The sequence below is a fragment of the Zingiber officinale genome, chromosome 7A (genome assembly GCF_018446385.1).
Source record: "Zingiber officinale cultivar Zhangliang chromosome 7A, Zo_v1.1, whole genome shotgun sequence".
Taxonomy (NCBI): domain Eukaryota; kingdom Viridiplantae; phylum Streptophyta; class Magnoliopsida; order Zingiberales; family Zingiberaceae; genus Zingiber; species Zingiber officinale.
Window position 1 is genome coordinate 68,357,104 of NC_055998.1, and position 19,803 is coordinate 68,376,906.

Sequence of the window (19,803 nt, forward strand, 5' to 3'; positions counted from 1 at the left end):
ATGCTCACGGAGAGGCCCGAAGTAGGTCAGGGTGACCGGATACTTGTGGGTAAGGCTCGAAGCAGGTCCGGATGATCAGATGTTCACAGGGAAGGCCCGGAGTGAGTCAAGATGAATGGATGCTTATGGGGAGGTATGGAGCAGGTCAGGATGACTGGATGCTCGCAAGTGACCGAATGCTCACGGAGAGGTCCGAAGCAGGTCAGGGTGATCGGATACTTACGGGTAAGGCCTGAAGTAGGTCAAGATGATTGGATGTTCACAGGGAAGTCCCGGAGTGGGTCAGGATAACCGAATACTTATGGAGAAATCTGGAGCAGGTCAGGGTAACTGGATGCTCGCGGGGAGACCTAGAACAGGTCAAAAGTGACTGAATACTGGCAGAGAGGCCTAGACCATGAAAGTAATGATGATCCTTCATTTGAGAGGAGAATTATTGGGATTCAATCAAAACCCCACATTGGAAAGATTTAAGAAAGCTCATGATTTTAAAAGGATGTAAGATATCTCCATTGACATGAAATCTTTTGTGTAGAATCTAAGAATAAAGTTACGAGAACTTAGACTTAAAATGCAAAATATCATATTATTATGAAAATACATATTCTTCGAACATAATACTTACCTATGGGACACAGGTGTAGAAAGAAACCTCCGAATCAGGTACCAAATTGTGTTTGCCATTTGAATGATTGGCACAGCGCCTACGCTTGCATGTGGTTTAACACTGTGTGAGCCAAGATTGCCTAGAGGAGATCATCTCTTTAAATAATTTGTTTGGTTTGCTGCCTTGAATTGTCCCAACAACTTCATCACGTATTGACTTGGAATATTGCTGTTCTAAGTGCATGGCTATATAGAGCCATTGCTTGTTACTATAGGAGCATTCAAGGTGTAAAAATTTCTCACAGCCTATACAAAGCACAGGATTTTCTTATCTACTAAAACCAACTACAGTTACACATGTGAAACACATTATAAAAGACAGCTCCAAACTATATCTACTAAAACCAACTACAGTTACACATGTGAAACACATTATAAAAGATAGCTAGCTCCAAACTATAATGCTTCAGAAAACAGCAAAGTAGAATCTTTAATCGAACTAACACAATATAGGAACATTTTTAAAACTCTCAAGACTTAACCAAAAGTAGATAATAGCCCTAGCTACTAGTATCTGTACAAACCACTTCATACAATTCTAACATCCTTATTCAGATTAATGGCTATCTCATCTATCACCTTGGTCCTGAAAGCTCAATCGGCTGAACTAGCAATGAAGAGTCATCCGTGATGTCAGAATAACTCTCAAGACTTAACCAAAAGTAGATAATAGCCCTAGCTACTAGTATCTGTACAAACCACTTCATACAATTCTAACATCCTTATTCAGATTAATGGCTATCTCATCTATCACCTTGGTCCTGAAAGCTCAATCGGCTGAACTAGCAATGAAGAGTCATCCGTGATGTCAGAATACTGCTCTGATAAATTCTCTGGAATCCTGAACTTATGAGTCTCAATTCTCTGTGAAGCTTCCCATCTCTCAGCAAGTCCATCACCTTCGAGCATCCGCACCACATCTGACATCTTTGGCCTTTGTACCGGAAGGTACTGGGTGCACAATAGTGCCACTCGGACCATCCCATCTAGCTCAACCCTATCATAGTTGTTGTTCAGGTCCTCGTCCACCAACAAGCCAAGATTCCTTTCTTGATGAATCTTTCTAACCTGGTAGGGAAAGTTACAAGTAACCATTCAGATGTACCTAACTCTGGGAGACCTTTTTTTCTTTTCTTTTCTTTTTCAAAAAATTATAGTGGACGGTGAACCTTCTTCACTTGTGCCTTATAACCATGGAACATCTTTTCTCAAATATTAAATTTATGCTTTATTGAAATGAAATGTGATACCACAATAAAATAACATGTGATGGCTAAAAGGATGCTTACCCAGTCAAGCATGGCACCTTTCTGGTTTACTGCCTTGCCAAATTCTACCGCCCTCAAGCCGCTGATCAGTTCAATAAGGAGAATTCCAAATCCAAATACATCTGTTTTCTCCGAAGATTGGCCTGTAGAGAGATACTCTGGAGCTATGTGCCCAACAGTTCCTCTCACGGCAGTAGTTACATGTGAATCCCTATGGTCTAACAACTTTGCTAAGCCGAAATCTCCTACGACGGCCTTGCAGAGGTCATCAAGCAATATGTTGGCAGCTTTTACATCTCTGTGAATGATCTTGGGATCACATTGCTCATGCAGATAAAGAAGGCCTCTTGCAGCTCCCAAAGCTATGTTTTTTCTTGTTTTCCAGTCTATTGTTGGTTTTGCTGAATATTGATGAAGAGCTTGAAATGTTAGTTATATGCATTGTAGAACATAACTAAAAGCTCCTGATACAATGATCTGGATTGTTTGAATGTGCAAAACAGCAAGTAGTGTATAAACCAACAAAGAATCAGTTTATAAAATGAATTCTCTATAATCACGAACCTACAAGTCCAACCCATATTGTGCTATGAATATCTTCATGGATCCTGTTAGTTTCGATCTAACAGCGTTGGAGAATTTACATGGTGGGTTTGGTTTACCTTTGAGTCGTGAAGCGACACTTCCATTCGACATGTATGGATACACGAGAAGCCGCTCTGTAGCAGTCATGCAAAATCCTTGTAGCCGAAGTAGGTTGCGATGCACGGCCAAGCTTATCATCTCAACTTCAGTTTTGAATTGTATCTCACCTCCCGCAGCATTTCCATCCTTTAGTCTCTTGACAGCCACTAAAGTTCCATCCTGGAGCTTCCCTTTGTAGACGTTTCCGAACCCACCATGTCCAAGCAAGTTTTTGCTGCTGAAGTTATTTGTTGCAGTCTGAAGCTCCCTGAATTGGAACATTCTCAGATTACCAAGGCATGCTTGTTCATGGTTGTGGTCTGTAAATGCATATCGGTTTCAAGTTACTTGGAGAGAAGAATGGTTTTTCTTCTGAAGAGAAAATGAATGCCCTTTACACACTTACCATTGACATCAGAGAATGTTTGTTCACTGTGTCTTCCTCTCCACCAGAGAAAGAGTCCCAGGACAAGACTGACTAAGCAGATACTCCCAAAGGCGGTTCCAAATCCAAGAATGAACTTGTGACTTTTAGGCTTTACTGGCATTGGAGCACCTTATTTGGGGGAAAAAAAAAGAAAAGAACTACAGTCTGAGATCCTTGAAGGAACAAAATTGCTGTATCAGAAGAAATATACTCTGTGAGTTGGTTCTATTGAATGATAGTGCCATTGGCATCACTCCATAGCATTTTTGTTCTGCAGCTGACGAGCACATTAAAGGATTTCCAACGATGCTGCAAAATTTGTTCCAAATATAAAAATCTCTCTTTTCAAAAAGAAAAGAAAAGAAAAAAAGTTCCAGGAGAAAATATAAAAGTAGTGCTAATTACTTGAATGTCCTCGCGGAAAGTTGAGGCATAGGGCCGCTCAGATCATTGTAAGACAAGTCTCTGAAGCATATTTAGAAAACGCATTGACCTCTAAAGCTCATAAATAAATGATCAAGAAAATGAACGCAGTATGAGAAGGCCAAGAAAGTTACATAAAGGCAAGCTGTGGAAGATCAGCCAATGACGAAGGGAATGATCCCGAAAGGCTATTGTTGTTGATTCTCCTGTTAATTCTCAACCAAGACAACAACAACAAAAAAAAAAAAAAAATGTAAAACCCATCAGTTGGTCAGTAAGACATACATGTATTGAATTCGGATCAATCAGATTCACATGTATTGAAGATCAATCAGATTGCCGAGCGAGGCAGGAATTTCGCCGGAGAAGTGGTTGTTGGACAAATCAATGGTTTGCAGCTTGGAGAGGCTCCCAATTTCCGTTGGTAAGGGTCCTGTTATGTTATTGTTCTGGAGGAACCTACACGAAGAACCCAAATTCTAATTCATATTAGAGAGAAAGAGAGAGCACAGCACGCCGGCTCTTTCAACTCACAAAATTTCAAGATTCGTCAAGTTCCCTATGCTCGGATCGAGTGTACCAGACAGGTTCTGGCTTGGAGTTGCTCTACGACAAAGGAAAGGTTAACAGATCAAAGTTAGACTCTGTTTATAGTCTCGAAATTAATTACATATAATTCCGGCCTCTTGGATCGGATGCAAACAGTTGTTATGGTGAATTAATATAGACGGGATCAAATCTGGAAAGACTTACAAGCCAATGACCAGGTTCTCGGGTGAGCAGGTGACCATTGTCCAGCTGCAAGGATCAACAGAGTCCGGGTCCCAATTCACAAGGACACCACGAGGGTCCAAAAGAGAAGATTTTACACCCATCAATGCTAGGACTGATCGTGTATATGATTAAGAGAAGGAACAAAGTAAATCATATGATGTGAGCATCTCGAACTAGCTAGGAATAACAAAGAGCTAGGTGATGGATCATTTGGTACCTAACCTTCAAAGTTCACACCTTCGGAGGAGAGTGTGGCGGTTGCGGTACTCCAGAACAAGAAGCAAATCAAGCAAATTACTTCCATCTGAGGTATCGATGGAGCTAGTCAGATGAGAAATCATTCATTGAGTTACTTCCACTTTGTTGCTGATCGATCGATCGATGGAAGGAACGAGAACTTGAAAAAGAAGCCTAAAAAAGGAGAGGAACTCGAGGATGAAGTGTGTTGTGAAGCAGGCAAAGCAGAGACATGCAGTGTGATATGATATGGTGAATTGTTGTATCAATGAGACCAAGGAAAATAATTTGGTGGCGGGCCAGACGAACGACTTGCTCGGGAGGTGTGTTAGGGGCAATTTGATGAAACAAACATTAAGGAATCGCATATGCCTTAGGTCTCGGGATGAGTCCGTGCGGTCTGGTGCGGTGCGGTGCGGGATGTTTTTTGCGTGGTTTTCAAGGAATGGACGAATGGTTGAAACACTGAAAGAGAAAGAGAAAGGATCAAGTTCCCTAGAGCAATTACATAGAATAGAATATATATAAAAGAAAAATAAATTGTATTACATGTGTCCCTATAAACCAAGAATCGAACCTTTTAATTATTATTATTAATCACAATCACGTTTCAGTTTACTATTATTATTTTTCATTCCATGGGTTAGGCCATAGTACCCACTTGAACTTCAATTTCTCCTCGAGGACTGCTGTTGCATGCTTAGCGTTTGCAGATGCCTGCTGCAAGGGACCATGCCTTTCTTTCAGGGAGCTGATGATAGAAGGGACATGTGAGCTTGGATTTATATGAATGTTGAATCAAATAAATCTCTTTTTTAATTTTCAGTTATTTTAATGGTGGAAACTTATTTTCAAAAGTGATATATATATATATATATATATATATATATATATATATATATATATATATATATATATATATATTTTGATCTCATGCGCGACGCGTACAGACTGTGCGAGTCGCGAGATCAATTCAATAGATTTTTATATTTTTTTAAAAAATATTTTTAATTAAAAAAATTAACATTTCCTTATATAAATTTTTAATACATTAATATATCCTCTCAACATATTTCAATACTCAATAAATACTTAAATTAATTTTATTTTATTTTATTTTTTAAACAAAACACTATAACCTAATTGGAAAATCTGAACCCTAAGGTAAAATCTAAAAAAAAAAAAATAGCTTTGATACTATAACCCAAAGTCTGAACCCTAAAGGTAAAATCTAAAAAAAAAATAACTTTGATACTATAACCCAAAGTCTGAACCCTAAATAGCTTTGATACTATAACTCAAAGCATGAATCCAAGAGGTAAAATCTAAAAAAAAATAACTTTGATACTATAACCCAAAGCCTGAACCCTAAAAATAAAATTTTTAAATAAAATTTTAATTATTTTTTTAATTCAAAAATTAAAAAAAACTAAATTCAAGTGATATCCTGCACGCGCACAGTCATATATATATATATATATATATATATATATATATATATATATATATATATATATATATAAGTTTTTTCTAAAAAAATATTTTGCTTATAAAACTGCTCTCTTGAATCGATCTCACACTAACTTTTGCGTCGCTCGATCTAAAATATTGAATTCTTCTTTGAACGATACGTAATCTTTGTCAAATTATCGCTCAAAATATCAATAACAATATTATTATTGTTATTGTTTGAGATAGGGCTGGCCTTAGATTCAAAGGCCCGGTGAAAAAAATGTTGAGTTTTTCGGGCCGCGAAAACCGCTTTTTCGCGTCGCGGAAACCCCGAATCACCCATGCCACTGGATCTCGTGCAAAGAAAAACTTTCGAAAATACGAGTACGAGTTTAAAGCTTCAATCTATAGTAGATCTACAATGGAAGAAAACATTTTTATACCTTTGAAGCGTGCCTTTCGCGTATCCCGCTCGTCCAAAATGCCGGATCTCTAGAAGACATAAACAAAGGTGTGCTAGCACCTTGATAGGTCACGGCAAGAAGAGGAGAGGGAGAGAGCAAGAATAACTCAAGAAAGAATAAAGGAGTGAATGTGAATTACTCACCAAATGAAAAACTCCTCATCATGCCATCAAGTGGCCGACCACCATCATTTGTGTAACTCCCCTCATTAATGCTGAAACATCCTGTACCCAATTTTTTTTTTTTTTACACCATTCACGAAGCGCAAACTAGCATACACTTATAACGTGATACCAATTCCAAAAGAATATTATTTCATCAAATGTAAAAGTCATCATTCCTCACAAAGTTTAGCAAAGAGACTCAACACTCTTGACATCACCAAGGCAAAACCCTTCCCATGGGGAACATAGGCTCAACACTCCTAATATCCAGACAACGTCATGCGTCCATCTCGCCTTCTCGCCTACTCCGTCTGTAGACCCTCCATTGTGCCCGGAGACACATCCTCACCTGAAATGTAGGCATCATGAGTCTACAACCCAGCAAGTAATATCTCATGTGATAAAGCATGACATCCATAATGTAGTAAAGTTAGGAGGCTAAACAATAGAAACATACCTAAAATATTGCATGTCAGTGAAGGAAAATGTGGTAAATAAAGTTCCTACATAGCTAAATAAGATGAATATGTCACATATCCGGTAACCACAATTAGAGCCAGTCAACAGTCCCATGAACCTAGAGGTACCTCGTAGAGAACATGCATCCAGTCATATAGCCGAAGCTAACCATATCAGTCAAGTTTGGATGGGCCCTCCCCGGAGCTCATCCCGGGTCACCCACCCCGTATCGCTACCACATATGCTCATATACATCCAATTAGCCACATAAGATTTATAACCTATTCTACTCATTCTTATATCAATAACACATTCTTTCATATTCATTCCTATAAACCTTCTTCATTTATTCCTTAAGCAGATCAATCCACATCATTGCAATCATTCAGTAGACATACTATATACATTGAAATTAAACATAACTCAATAATAAGAACTGAACAGTTACCTAACTCATATGTAACTAGGTAACAGAATACATTAGTAACAACTAAAAGTTTGCAACACATATCTGAGTACTAAAGGAAAAGTATTCAGCACCTATGGTAGTTATCAAAACTAGAAGAATCCACTTCGAATTCCCATTCCAAATTCGATAAAAAATAGAACATCAAAGTTTCGGTCAAAATCCCAAAACATGAAGAACATTGGAACTAAAATATCAATCTTCAAATCTGTTTTGGAAAGCCTGATCTCCACGCTCACAGAACAATTTCCTACCATCCCAAGTTCAACAAAGCTAACCAATTAAATGACAACAGTCTAAATCCAGAACTTGATCAGTCCCAAAGTAACCAAAACAATCCACTTCCACTCTCACGGATACACACATTCAACTGCAAAGGTCAGTAAGAAACAACTAGGAATTCCACCAATTCACACAGGTTGAACACGGAAAAACCCTACAGCTCTCACTGTCAAAATTCGCATTCAAAAATCTCAAGACCAAATCATCACCGAGATATACATCTGACCACCTCAGGATGAAACGATTCCAAATCCAGAGCACCACGAAAACCGGAAAGAAACCCAATCATTCCACCATTGACATCCCAATCCGGCATTTAATCAAACACCTACCCTACAAGAAGCTCACAACATCAACAACCGGAAGAAAGAAATCGATGCTCAAATCATTCACAGTCAAGTAACACGGCATAAATCATGCACAGAACAATCCCCTGGCAATCAAGTACCTCAAATAACAAATTGCTCCGGCGAAGAATACCAAAAGACATGTGAACCCACGGTAGGGAAAGAAAACAAACGGACGCAACAACAAGAGAAACAAATCGCGGCAACTCCGAAGAAAACCAATCAGAACATCCGTAGAAAGAATTAACCAGTCAAAATCTATGCCATTGCTCACCTTCCTTAGGTTTCCCTCTTCTCACTACCTTACAGATCTCAAATTATCACCCTAAAATGTACTTGCCTGCTCTTGCGCTTCCCCGTTCTCCCCGAGACCCCCGTGACTTCCACTGCGCGTCCTCGTTTCCCATGTCCCATCTGCTCCTCACGGTGGCGGTCGACTTCCAAATCCAGCGTCGCCCCCAGCTTCCACCACCGAAGCAGTAGCTCCGTCGAGGTTGACGGCGCGTGAGGAGACGGTGATTGCACTGTAGGGTACCGGTTGATGTGAAGATTAGGACTCTTTATACCTAGGGATATTAAGTTGGCACTTACTTAGGTTATTAACTTAGATGAGAGTGGCCAATATACCCTTATTTGTTTCCCTAATGAGTGTCAATTTAGGTAAGTATAACCATTTAATTTCTACATTTGTTTCCCTTAGTTGATGTTAACGTAGATAAGTTGAGTTATTTAACCCCTATTTAATTCCTCTTAATCTTATCATTTTGATCCTTCTAACCCTATTGTATCAATTCATCTTCTGTCCTCGCCTCTATCCCTTTTATTTTCACGAAAATTCATTAATTTAAACCTCCCGTTTATGCCCATGAAACCTCATTCGGTTACTTTATTTAATAGCCTCCCCAACTAGGCTTAGGGAGCCTTACAATTCTCCCCTCCTTATAAGAATTTCGTTCCCGAAATTGACTTACCAAATAAATCTGAATAGCGGTCGCGCATATCTCGTTCTGTTTCCCAAGTGGCCTCCTCCATCTGCTGGTTTCCCCATAAAATCTTCACCATCTTGATCTCCTTGTTCCTCAATTTCCGTACTTGACGCTCAATAATCTGTTTCGGGCGCTCCTCGTAGGTCAGATCTGAGGTCCACTGCATGGACTCATGTCCGATCACATGAGAGGGGTTAGATATGTATCGTCTGAGCATAGATACATGGAACACATTGTGTACCCCGGACAGATTGGGTGGTAGAGCAACCCTATAAGCTCGTGTTCCAATCCTGTCCAGAATCTCAAATGGCCCAATATACCTTGGACTGAGCTTCCCTTTCTTTCTGAACCTCAGTACCCCTTTCATTGGTGACACTTTAAGAAATACATGATCTCCAACTGAAAATTTCAAATCTCTTCGTCGCTGATCAGCATAATTCTTTTGACGACTTTGCGCTGCTTGCATTCTATTCCGAATCTTCTCCACTAGCTCCACTGTTTGGGTCACTATATCTGGGCCCAGAACTGTCCTCTCACCGACCTCATCCCAATATAACGGCGTTCTGCACTTCCTTCCATACAACGCCTTATATGGAGCCGCCATACCTATGGTTGCCTGATAACTATTATTATAAGTGAATTCTATCAGAGGAAGCTTTGACTCCCAATTTCCCTTGAAATCCATCATACATGCTCGTAGCAAGTCCTCCAAAATTTGAATCACCCGCTCAGACTGACCATCCGTCTGGGGATGGAAGGCGGTACTAAATGTCAGCCTGGTACCCATTCCCCTATGTAGACTTTCCCAGAATCCCGAGGTAAATTTTGGATCTCTGTCTGACACAATTTGAACTGGAATCCCATGTAGCCGCACCACTTCTCTTATGTATAGCTCTTCATACTGCGTCATCGTGAAGGTGGTCTTCACCGGTAGGAAATGTGCCGACTTGGTCAATCGGTCCACAATAACCCATACAGCGTTTGATCCCTTAGGAGTGGTTGGTAGACCCACCACGAAATCCATGGTAACTTCTTCCCACTTCCAGACAGGGATCGGAAGTGGCTCCAGCAATCCTGCTGGTCTCTGATGCTCAGTCTTTACTTGTTGACATGTGAGGCATTCGTGCACTACCTTGACTATGTCCTTTTTCATACCTGGCCACCAATACAATAACTTCATATCACTGTACATTTTTGTGCTCCCAGGTTGTGTGGAATATGGGGTGTTATGCGCTTCATTCATGAGATCCTCTCGAAGTGTACCCATCTTAGGTACCCAGATGCGATCCTTGTATCGCACGACTCCACCCACGGTAGAGTAAATAGCTTGCCCTTTTTCTTCATCTTTCCGCTTCCATTCTGTTAACTGTTGATCCACCCTCTGACCTTCTCGGATCTGATCTAGTAAATTTGACTTTACGACCAATGCTGACAATTTAAGCTGCTCCCTTGGCGCTACTACCTCCAAATTCAATCGTTGAAATTCCGATATCAACTGTTGTTGGCTGGTCAGTTGCGACAACGTAGCGGATTTGCGGCTCAAAGCATCAGCTACCACGTTAGCCTTACCCGGATGATAGTTGATGTTACAGTCGTAATCCTTCACTAACTCTAGCCACCGTCTCTGTCTCATATTTAATTCCTTCTGTGTGAAGAAATATTTCAAACTTTTGTGATCTGTGTAGATCTCACATCATTCCCCGTAAAGGTAGTGCCTCCAGATCTTTAAAGCAAATATAACCGCCGCCAGCTCCAAATCATGGGTGGGATAGTTTTGCTCGTGTACCTTCAACTGACGTGAGGCATACGCAATAACCTTCCCGTTCTGCATTAGCACAGCTCCCAATCCAGTTTTGAAGGCGTCAGTGGACACCACAAACCGTCCAGAACCATCCGGGATCGTAAGCACTGGTGACGTCGTCAATCTTCCTTTCAACTCCTCAAAGCTTTTCTTGCACCGATCTGTCCATTCATATCTTACCCCCTTCTTAGTCAGCGAGGTCAGCGGCAAGGCAATCTGGGAAAAATTCTGGATGAACCTTCGATAATACCCTGCCAACCCCAAGATACTCCGTATCTCAGAAGCATTCTTTGGCGTATCCCAACTCCGGATTACCTCAACTTTGGCCGGATCCACTTCTATCCCATTCCCTGAGACAATGTGCCCTAGAAATGGAATCTGATTCAGCCAAAAGTCACACTTGCTAAATTTGGCATACAACCGATGTTCCTTCAACGTCTGCAGCACCGTGGTTAAGTGCAGACAATGTTCTTGGCAATTTCGAGAGTAAATTAATATATCGTCAATGAAGACAATAACAAACTGGTCCAAGTAGGAGTGAAATACTCGATTCATCAAGTCCATAAAATGCCGCTGGGGCATTTGTGAGTCCGAATGGCATAACCAGGAACTCGTAATGCCCGTATCTGGTTCTGAATGCTATTTTGTGCACATCTTCCTCCTTCACCTTCATCTGATGATACCCTGACCGCAAATCAATTTTTGAAAACACTGTTGCTCCTTGTAACTGGTCAAACAGATCATCAATCCTGGGCAATGGGTATTTGTTCTTGATTGTCACTCGATTCAACTCCCGGTAATCAATGCACAGTCGCATGGTCCCATCTTTCTTGCGTACGAATAACACCGGGGCTCCCCATGGTGACACGCTTGGTCGTATAAAACCCTTGTCCAGCAATTCTTGCAACTGCCCCTTCAACTCTTTCATTTCGGTAGGCGCCAACCGGTAGGGTGCTTTTGACACCGGCATAGTCCCCGGTACTAGTTCTATTCCGAATTCCACCTCCCGAGTCGGGGGTAGACCTGTAACATCCTCTGGAAACACCTCTGAGAAGTCTCGGGCTATTTCCACTTCCTCCAAACTTGGTCGTTGTGCCCCCGACGTAACCGAGATGTGAACTAAGAGCCCCTCACATCCTTTGCTTAGCATTCGTCGAGCTTTGCACATGGAAATCATGTGGGGTACCGCTATCTGTGAAGCTGCTTGAAAAATGAGGAATTTTTCATTTGGTAGCTTCAACTTAACCGTCCGCTGTTTACAATTGATGACTGCATCGTGCTGAACCAGCCAGTCCATGCCAAGGATCACATCAAACTCTGTTATTTCCAACACAATGAACCTCGCGCCCACCATATGATCTTGCATCATCATTTGACAGTTCTTTACCATTCTGTTGCTATGCAATTCCTCCCCTGACGGTAATGAAACACTATATTCCGCAACCATTCGTTCATGTATAATGCCCAGTTTTGTGAGGTAAGCCTCAGATATAAAAGAATGTGTAGCTCCGGAATCTATTAATACACGGGCCGGAATATTGGCGATATAAATCATACCTGTGATAATAGCTGTGTCCAGGTCCACCTGCTCTTGAGTCATCGCAAATACTCTCCCCTTGGTTGGCTCCTTGAGCAATGGACATTCTCTAGCGAAGTGTCCTGACTTCTTACACATATAGCAGGCATCTGTACCCGTCAAACACTGCCCAGCGTGAATCTTCTCGCACTTGGAACAGCGAACCTTGTTTTCAGCCCTGGCACCAGTACCCTCAGCTGCTTGTGTCTTCTGGATTCTGACCCGGAACTGACCTCTTCTTTCCCGGCTCCTGCTGATCCCGTCCCTGATAACTCAATCTCTTGTTCTGAGCTTCCTTGACCATGTCATTTCTGTCTCTTTCGGACATCAGTGCTTGGTCAACTGCCTCTCTGAATGTGGTGACTCGACTCAGCCTGACGTCATGGCGAATAGCCGGCCTCAACCCTTCGGTGAAGTGCTTCAATTCTTCGACTGGTCGGCTGGTAATCATAAGTACGAAATAGCGTCCTTTCTCGAACCTCCTGACATACTCTGCCACCGTCATATCTCCCTGACGAAGCTCCAAGAATTCCCGTGCCAGTCGTGTCCGGTTGTCAACTGTGAAATACTTCCCATAGAATATCTCCTTAAAATCAGCCCAAGTCAAAGTAGTCAAATCTACAGTCAGCCGCGCCACCTCCCACCATACCCGAGCATCATCCCGGAGCATGAATATCGCACACCTGACCTTATCCGCATCTGTGAGCTGCATGAAATCAAATATCGTTTCCAGAGACCGAATCCATCCCTCTGCAGCGATTGGGTCTGTGGTGCCTTTAAACTCCGTCGGTCCAAGCTCCCGAAACTGCTTGTAGACCGGTTGCGTACTAGGTGTTGAACGTCTGGGGGTGCTTCCTTGCTCCCTAGCCTGCAATATTTGTTGAATTTGTTCCCCATGAATGCGGTTCTGCTCATGTAGAAGTGCAGTAAGTCCTTCTAGAAACTGGTTGTTCTGACCGCCCAACTCTCCGTTATTGTTGTTCCTTCTACCAGCCATATCCTGTACAATTTTCGATTTAATCTCATTCATATACCATAATTACATATCAGTATAACAATCATAGTATGACTAAGTTATCGCATTAAATACAGAATTAAAATAATGTAGATCTTACAAACTGTTGGCTAAAGTAGTCGAGTTCCTGACGAGATGGCTAGCGCATGATGTCCCTTAGGAGTGTGTGCTCTGATACCAACTGAAACATCCTGTACCCAATTTTTTTTTTTTTTTACACCATTCACGAAGCGCAAACTAGCATACACTTATAACGTGATACCAATTCCAAAATAATATTATTTCATCAAATGTAAAAGTCATCATTCCTCACAAAGTTTAGCAAAGAGACTCAACACTCTTGACATCACCAAGGCAAAACCCTTCCCATGGGGAACATAGGCTCAACACTCCTAATATCCAGACAACGTCATGCGTCCATCTCGCCTTCTCGCCTACTCCGTCTGTAGACCCTCCATTGTGCCCGGAGACACATCCTCACCTGAAATGTAGGCATCATGAGTCTACAACCCAGCAAGTAATATCTCATGTGATAAAGCATGACATCCATAATGTAGTAAAGTTAGGAGGCTAAACAATAGAAACATACCTAAAATATTGCATGTCAGTGAAGGAAAATGTGGTAAATAAAGTTCCTACATAGCTAAATAAGATGAATATGTCACATATCCGGTAACCACAATTAGAGCCAGTCAACAGTCCCATGAACCTAGAGGTACCTCGTAGAGAACATGCATCCAGTCATATAGCCGAAGCTAACCATATCAGTCAAGTTTGGATGGGCCCTCCCCGGAGCTCATCCCGGGTCACCCACCCCGTACTGCTACCACATATGCTCATATACATCCAGTTAGCCACATAAGATTTATAACCTATTCTCTCTATTCTTATATCAATAACACATTCTTTTCATCCAATAACATGGCATTCTTATATAATCCTTAAGCATATCAATCCACAATTTCCATCAGTCAGTAGACATACCATATCACATTCAAATTAAACATAACTCAAGAATAAGAATTGAACAGATACCTAACTCATATGTAACTAGGTAACAGAATACATTAGTAACAACTAAAAGTTTGCAACACATATCTAAGTACTAAAGGCAAAGTATTCAGCACCTATGGTAGTTATCAAAACTAGAAGAATCCACTTCAAATTCCCATTCCAAGTGATAAAAGGTAGAACATCAAAGTTTCGGTCAAAATCCCAAAACCGCAAACAATAGAAGAACATTGGAACTAAAATATCAATCTTCAAATCTGTTTTGGAAAGCCTGATCTCCACGCTCACAGAACAATTTCCTACCATCCCAAGTTCAACAAAGCTAACCAATTAAATGACAACAGTCTAAATCCAGAACTTGATCAGTCCCAAAGTAACCAAAACAATCCACTTCCACTCTCACGGATACACACATTCAACTGCAAAGGTCAGTAAGAAACAACTAGGAATTCCACCAATTCACACAGGTTGAACACGGAAAAACCCTACAGCTCTCACTGTCAAAATTCGCATTCAAAAATCTCAAGACCAAATCATCACCGAGATATAAATCTGACCACCTCAGGATGAAACAATTCCAAATCCAGATCACCACGAAAACCGGAAAGAAACCCAATCATTCCACCATTGACATCCCAATCCGGCATTTAATCAAACACCTACCCTACAAGAAGCTCACAACATCAACAACCAGAAGAAATAAATCGATGCTCAAATCATTCACAGTCAAGTAACACGGCATAAATCATGCACAGAACAATCCCCTGGCAATCAAGTACCTCAAATAGCAAATTGCTCCGGCGAAGAATACCAAAAGACATGTGAACCCACGGTAGGGAAAGAAAACAAACGGACGCAACAACAAGAGAAACAAATCGCGGCATCTCCGAAGAAAACCAATCAGAACATCCGTAGAAAGAATTAACCAGTCAAAATCTATGCCATTGCTCACCTTCCTTAGGTTTCCTCTCCTCTCTACCCTACAGATCTCAAATTATCACCCTAAATGTACTTGCCTGCTCTTGCGCTTCCCTGCCCTCGTTTCCCATGTCCCATCTGCTCCTCACGGTGGCGGTCGGCTTCCAAATCCAGCGTCGCCCCCAGCTTCCACCACCGAAGCAGTAGCTCCGTCGAGGTTGACGGCGCGTGAGGAGACGGTGATTGCACTGTAGGGTACCGGTTGATGTGAAGATTAGGACTCTTTATACCTAGGGTTATTAAGTTGGCACTAGCTTAGGTTATTAACTTAGATGAGAGTGGCCAATATACCCTTATTTGTTTCCCTAATGAGTGTCAATTTAGGTAAGTATAACCATTTAATTTCTACATTTGTTTCCCTTAGTTGATGTTAACGTAGATAAGTTGAGTTACTTAACCCCTATTTAATTCCTCTTAATCTTATCATTTTGATCCTTCTAACCCTATTGTATCAATTCATCTTCTGTCCTCGCCTCTATCCCTTTTATTTTCACGAAAATTCATTAATTTAAACCTCCCGTTTATGCCCATGAAACCTCATTCGGTTACTTTATTTAATAGCCTCCCCAACTAGGCTTAGGGAGCCTTACAAATGCATTAAGTGGCCATCAAATAGGGAATATGTAACCTCCATGAGGTGGCACACACATGTGCCTTGATGATGTGGCACATCATCATTGGCCACTTAATGCCAAGTCACAAATGATGTGGCATAAAGTCAAGTCAAACTTGACTCTTCCTCTTCCTCACAAGTCAAGTCAAACTTGACTTAATATCTCTCATGGTTGATCTAATCCAACCATTTAATTCAAGCCAATTTAATATAATGAATCTAATTTATTTAATTAAATTGATTCAATGAGTCATAATCTAAATTAGACTCATTGAACACATGAATCAACTTGAGTCCAACTCAAGTTAGCCCAATTAGGATTACTCTTAATCCAATTTAATTCATCAAATGAATCTAATTCTCATGGTTCATCATATGAACCTAATCTCCATCTAATTGTCCTTAGTGTGTGACCCTATAGGTTCTTGTAACGTTGGCAATGTCCTAAACTCATTTAGGAACATAAGTAATGAGTGGTATCTAGCAACACATCATTACTACCCAAGTTACAAGAATGTTGAGATCCAACATCACCTTGTGACTACTAATTATGACTTCTCACAATATATGACAAGTGTCCTTCTATCCTAGACATCTAAATTGATCAATGTGAGGCACAGACCGTGTCATCCTCTAATCAATCTAAATCTTGAACTCTAAGTAGACTCACTCGATCAAATGAGCTCAACATCTCATGTTGACTCATTTGGGCATGGCCATGCACTTCGTGGTCTCACTCTATCAAGAATACCGATGTCTCTCCCGTCATATAGGAGGGATAGATCCCATCTACATCACTCACATCCCTCCGCATAATTTGTTACATACCCAGTAATTACCTTTATAGTCCACCCAGTTACGGGTGACCTTTGACGAAACTAAAGTACATAACTCATTATGTAGGGAACCATGGTGACTTCAGGTCTAAGGACTAGTAGTCATACTAATAGCCACATGAGAAAGTATATGACACTCATATAACGATCCATGATACTTTCTCATGGCGGGTCATTCAGTATACATTCTCCAATGCATACCCATGTGTCAACTTGATATCTCTATATCCATGACTTGTGAGATCAAGTCATCGAGTTGACCTACATGCTAGTCTTATTGCATTAACATTGTCCCTAAATGTTAATACTCGACTAGGAATGATTAAGAGTAGTATTCCCTATATCATCTCACTATCGGTTCAACTAACCGATTGATATAGGTGAGAACCTTCTACTCAAGGACGTTATTATACTTAGTTTATTTGGCACCAATACAAGTAAGTATAATAACTAAAAACCAAATGTCTTTATTTATATAGATAGAATATGATACAACAAGTCCAAAATATAATCATCAAATGATTGACTATAGGGCTCTAGCTAACAATCTTCCACTAGCACTAGTGCCAATCAGTGTAGGCTCTAAGCCCAAATGACCTAGTGTGACCATCATGCTTCCTCTGTGCCAAAGCCTTGGTCAAGGGATCTGCGATGTTAGCCTCTGTAGGTACTATGCAAATCTTCACATCTCCTCTCTCGATGATCTCTCGAATGAGATGGAAGCGTCGTAGTATGTGTTTGGTCCGCTGGTGTGAGCGAGGTTCCTTCGCCTGTGCTATAGCTCCATTGTTGTCACAATAGAGCTCAATGGGGTCAGCAATGCTAGGAACCACCCCAAGTTTGATAAACTCATGGATCCAAATGTCTCCTTCACGCCTCGATGCAGAATATACTCGACCTCTGCATACAATCGACCATCGTGTCCTCGCTTGAACTCTTCCACTCACAAAGACCACCATTAATGCAAAATATGAACCCCGATCGTGATCTATAGTCATCTCGGTGCTGAAGCTAGCATCATCAGTAACCCTTTACGCATAGGTGATCATCGCCTCCATATTTCAAGAAATATTCTTTAGTCTTTCTTAAGTACTTAAGAATATTCTTGACCGCTATCCAGTGACTTTCACCTGGATCTGACTGGTATCTACTCGTCATGCTCAAAGCATATGAGACATCAGGTCGAATACATAGCATGACGTACATGATCGATCCTATGGCTGAGGCATAAGGGATCTGATCCATGCGGTCTCTCTCCTCTCTAGAAGAGGGACCTTGAGTTTTCGAAAGACTCACGCCATGTGACATCGGCAGAAATCCCTTCTTGGAGTTCTGCATAGCAAACCGAATGAGTACCTTGTCAATGTATGTACTCTGACTTAGGCCAAGCAATCTCTTAGATTTATCTCTATAGATCTGTATCCCTAGAATGCAGGATGCCTCACCTAAGTCCTTCATTGAAAAGCAACTCCCTAGCCAAGTCTTGACAGACTGAAGCATAGGGATGTCCTTCCCAATGCGTAGTATGTCATCCACATACAATATGAGGAAGACAACTATGTCCCCTACAATCTTCTTGTAGACACAAGGCTCATCTTTATTCTTGATGAAACCAAACTGTTTGATTGCATCATCGAATCGAAGATTCCAGCTCCGAGAATCTTGCTTTAGTCCATAAATGGACCTATGCAGCTTGCATACTATGCTAGTATGCTGTGGATCTACAAAACCCTCAGGTTGTGTCATGTACACATCCTCGAGCAGGTTTCCATTCAGAAACGCGGTTTTGACATCCATCTACCATATCTCATAGTCATGGTAGGCTGCAATAGCAAGCATGATCCGAATGGACTTAAACATCGCTACTGGAGAAAAGGTTTCATCATAGTCAATACCATGAATCTGCTTGAAACCTTCTTATAGATAAGTCCATCCATGTCTATCTTTCTCTTAAAGACCCACTTACACCCAATGGGTTTTACCCCTTCAGGTGGATCAACCAAAGTCCATACTTGGTTGGTGTACATTGATTTCATTTTGGATCTCATGGCCTCTAGCCATTTCTCGGAATCTGGTCTCATCACAGCTTCTTGATAGGTGGTGGACTCATCCTCTATGAGCATAATGTCATCATGGTCAGACAAGAGAAATGAGTATCTCTCAGGCTGACGACGTACTCTATCAGACCTGCGAAGAGGTATGTCCACTTGAACCGGTTGTTGTTCCTCAACTCCTTGTGGAACAACATCATCCACAACACTTTGTGGTTCCAGTTCAATTTCCATCGAGGCATCAGTGCTATTGTTCGCATCTTGAACTTCTTCAAGATCGAACGGGCTCCCACTAGTCTTTCTAGAAACAAAGTCCCTTTCTAGAAAGACCCCAGTCTTTGCCACAACTACCTTGTGCTGACTGGGAATGTAGAAGTAATATCCCTTAGTTTCCTTGGGATATCCAATAAAGTAGCACTTGTCGGATTTGTGTCCTAATTTGTTTGAAACTTGACGTCTAACGTAAGCCTCACAACCCCAAATTTTCATGAAAGACACCTGGGCATCTCTCCCAGTCCATATCCTATATGGTGTCTTTATCACGACCTTTGATGGAACTCGGTTGAGTATAAAAGCTGCCGTGTCTAGAGCATAGCCCCAAAGGTATGTCGGAAGATCTGTGTGACTCATCATAGATCGCACCATATCTAATAGGGTACGATTCCTCCTTTCGGATACACCATTCCACTGTGGTGTTCCAGGAGGAGTGAGTTGGGATAGAATCCCACACTCAGCTAGGTAGTCACAAAACTCATGGCTAAGGTATTCTCCACCTCGATCTGATCGAAGTATCTTAATACTCTTGCCAAGCTGGTTCTGTACT

General features: G+C 41.3%; 2 protein-coding genes across 3 annotated transcripts; both read right to left on the reverse strand.

Annotated features, from left to right (window-relative positions):
- Window positions 1–1,124: 1,124 nt before the first annotated feature.
- LOC122001479 (protein NSP-INTERACTING KINASE 1-like) lies at window positions 1,125–4,735 on the reverse strand. Of its 2 annotated transcripts, none has more exons than XM_042556239.1 (11): window positions 4,465–4,735; window positions 4,222–4,354; window positions 4,003–4,074; window positions 3,784–3,927; window positions 3,603–3,674; window positions 3,451–3,510; window positions 3,257–3,354; window positions 3,025–3,174; window positions 2,597–2,938; window positions 1,956–2,335; window positions 1,125–1,734 (listed from the first exon to the last, which is right to left on the reverse strand). In XM_042556239.1, exons 1-11 carry the CDS (start codon window positions 4,544–4,546, stop codon window positions 1,417–1,419), a joined length of 1,851 nt encoding a protein of 616 aa, XP_042412173.1. In that variant the 5' UTR covers window positions 4,547–4,735; the 3' UTR covers window positions 1,125–1,416. The 2 variants fall into 2 exon arrangements, with proteins under 2 accessions (XP_042412173.1, XP_042412174.1); XM_042556240.1 differs by having other exon boundaries at window positions 4,460–4,734.
- A 7,934-nt stretch (window positions 4,736–12,669) lies between these two features.
- LOC121999413 lies at window positions 12,670–13,473 on the reverse strand. The gene has a single exon (XM_042554099.1). It carries the CDS (start codon window positions 13,471–13,473, stop codon window positions 12,670–12,672), a length of 804 nt encoding a protein of 267 aa, XP_042410033.1.
- Window positions 13,474–19,803: the final 6,330 nt, after the last annotated feature.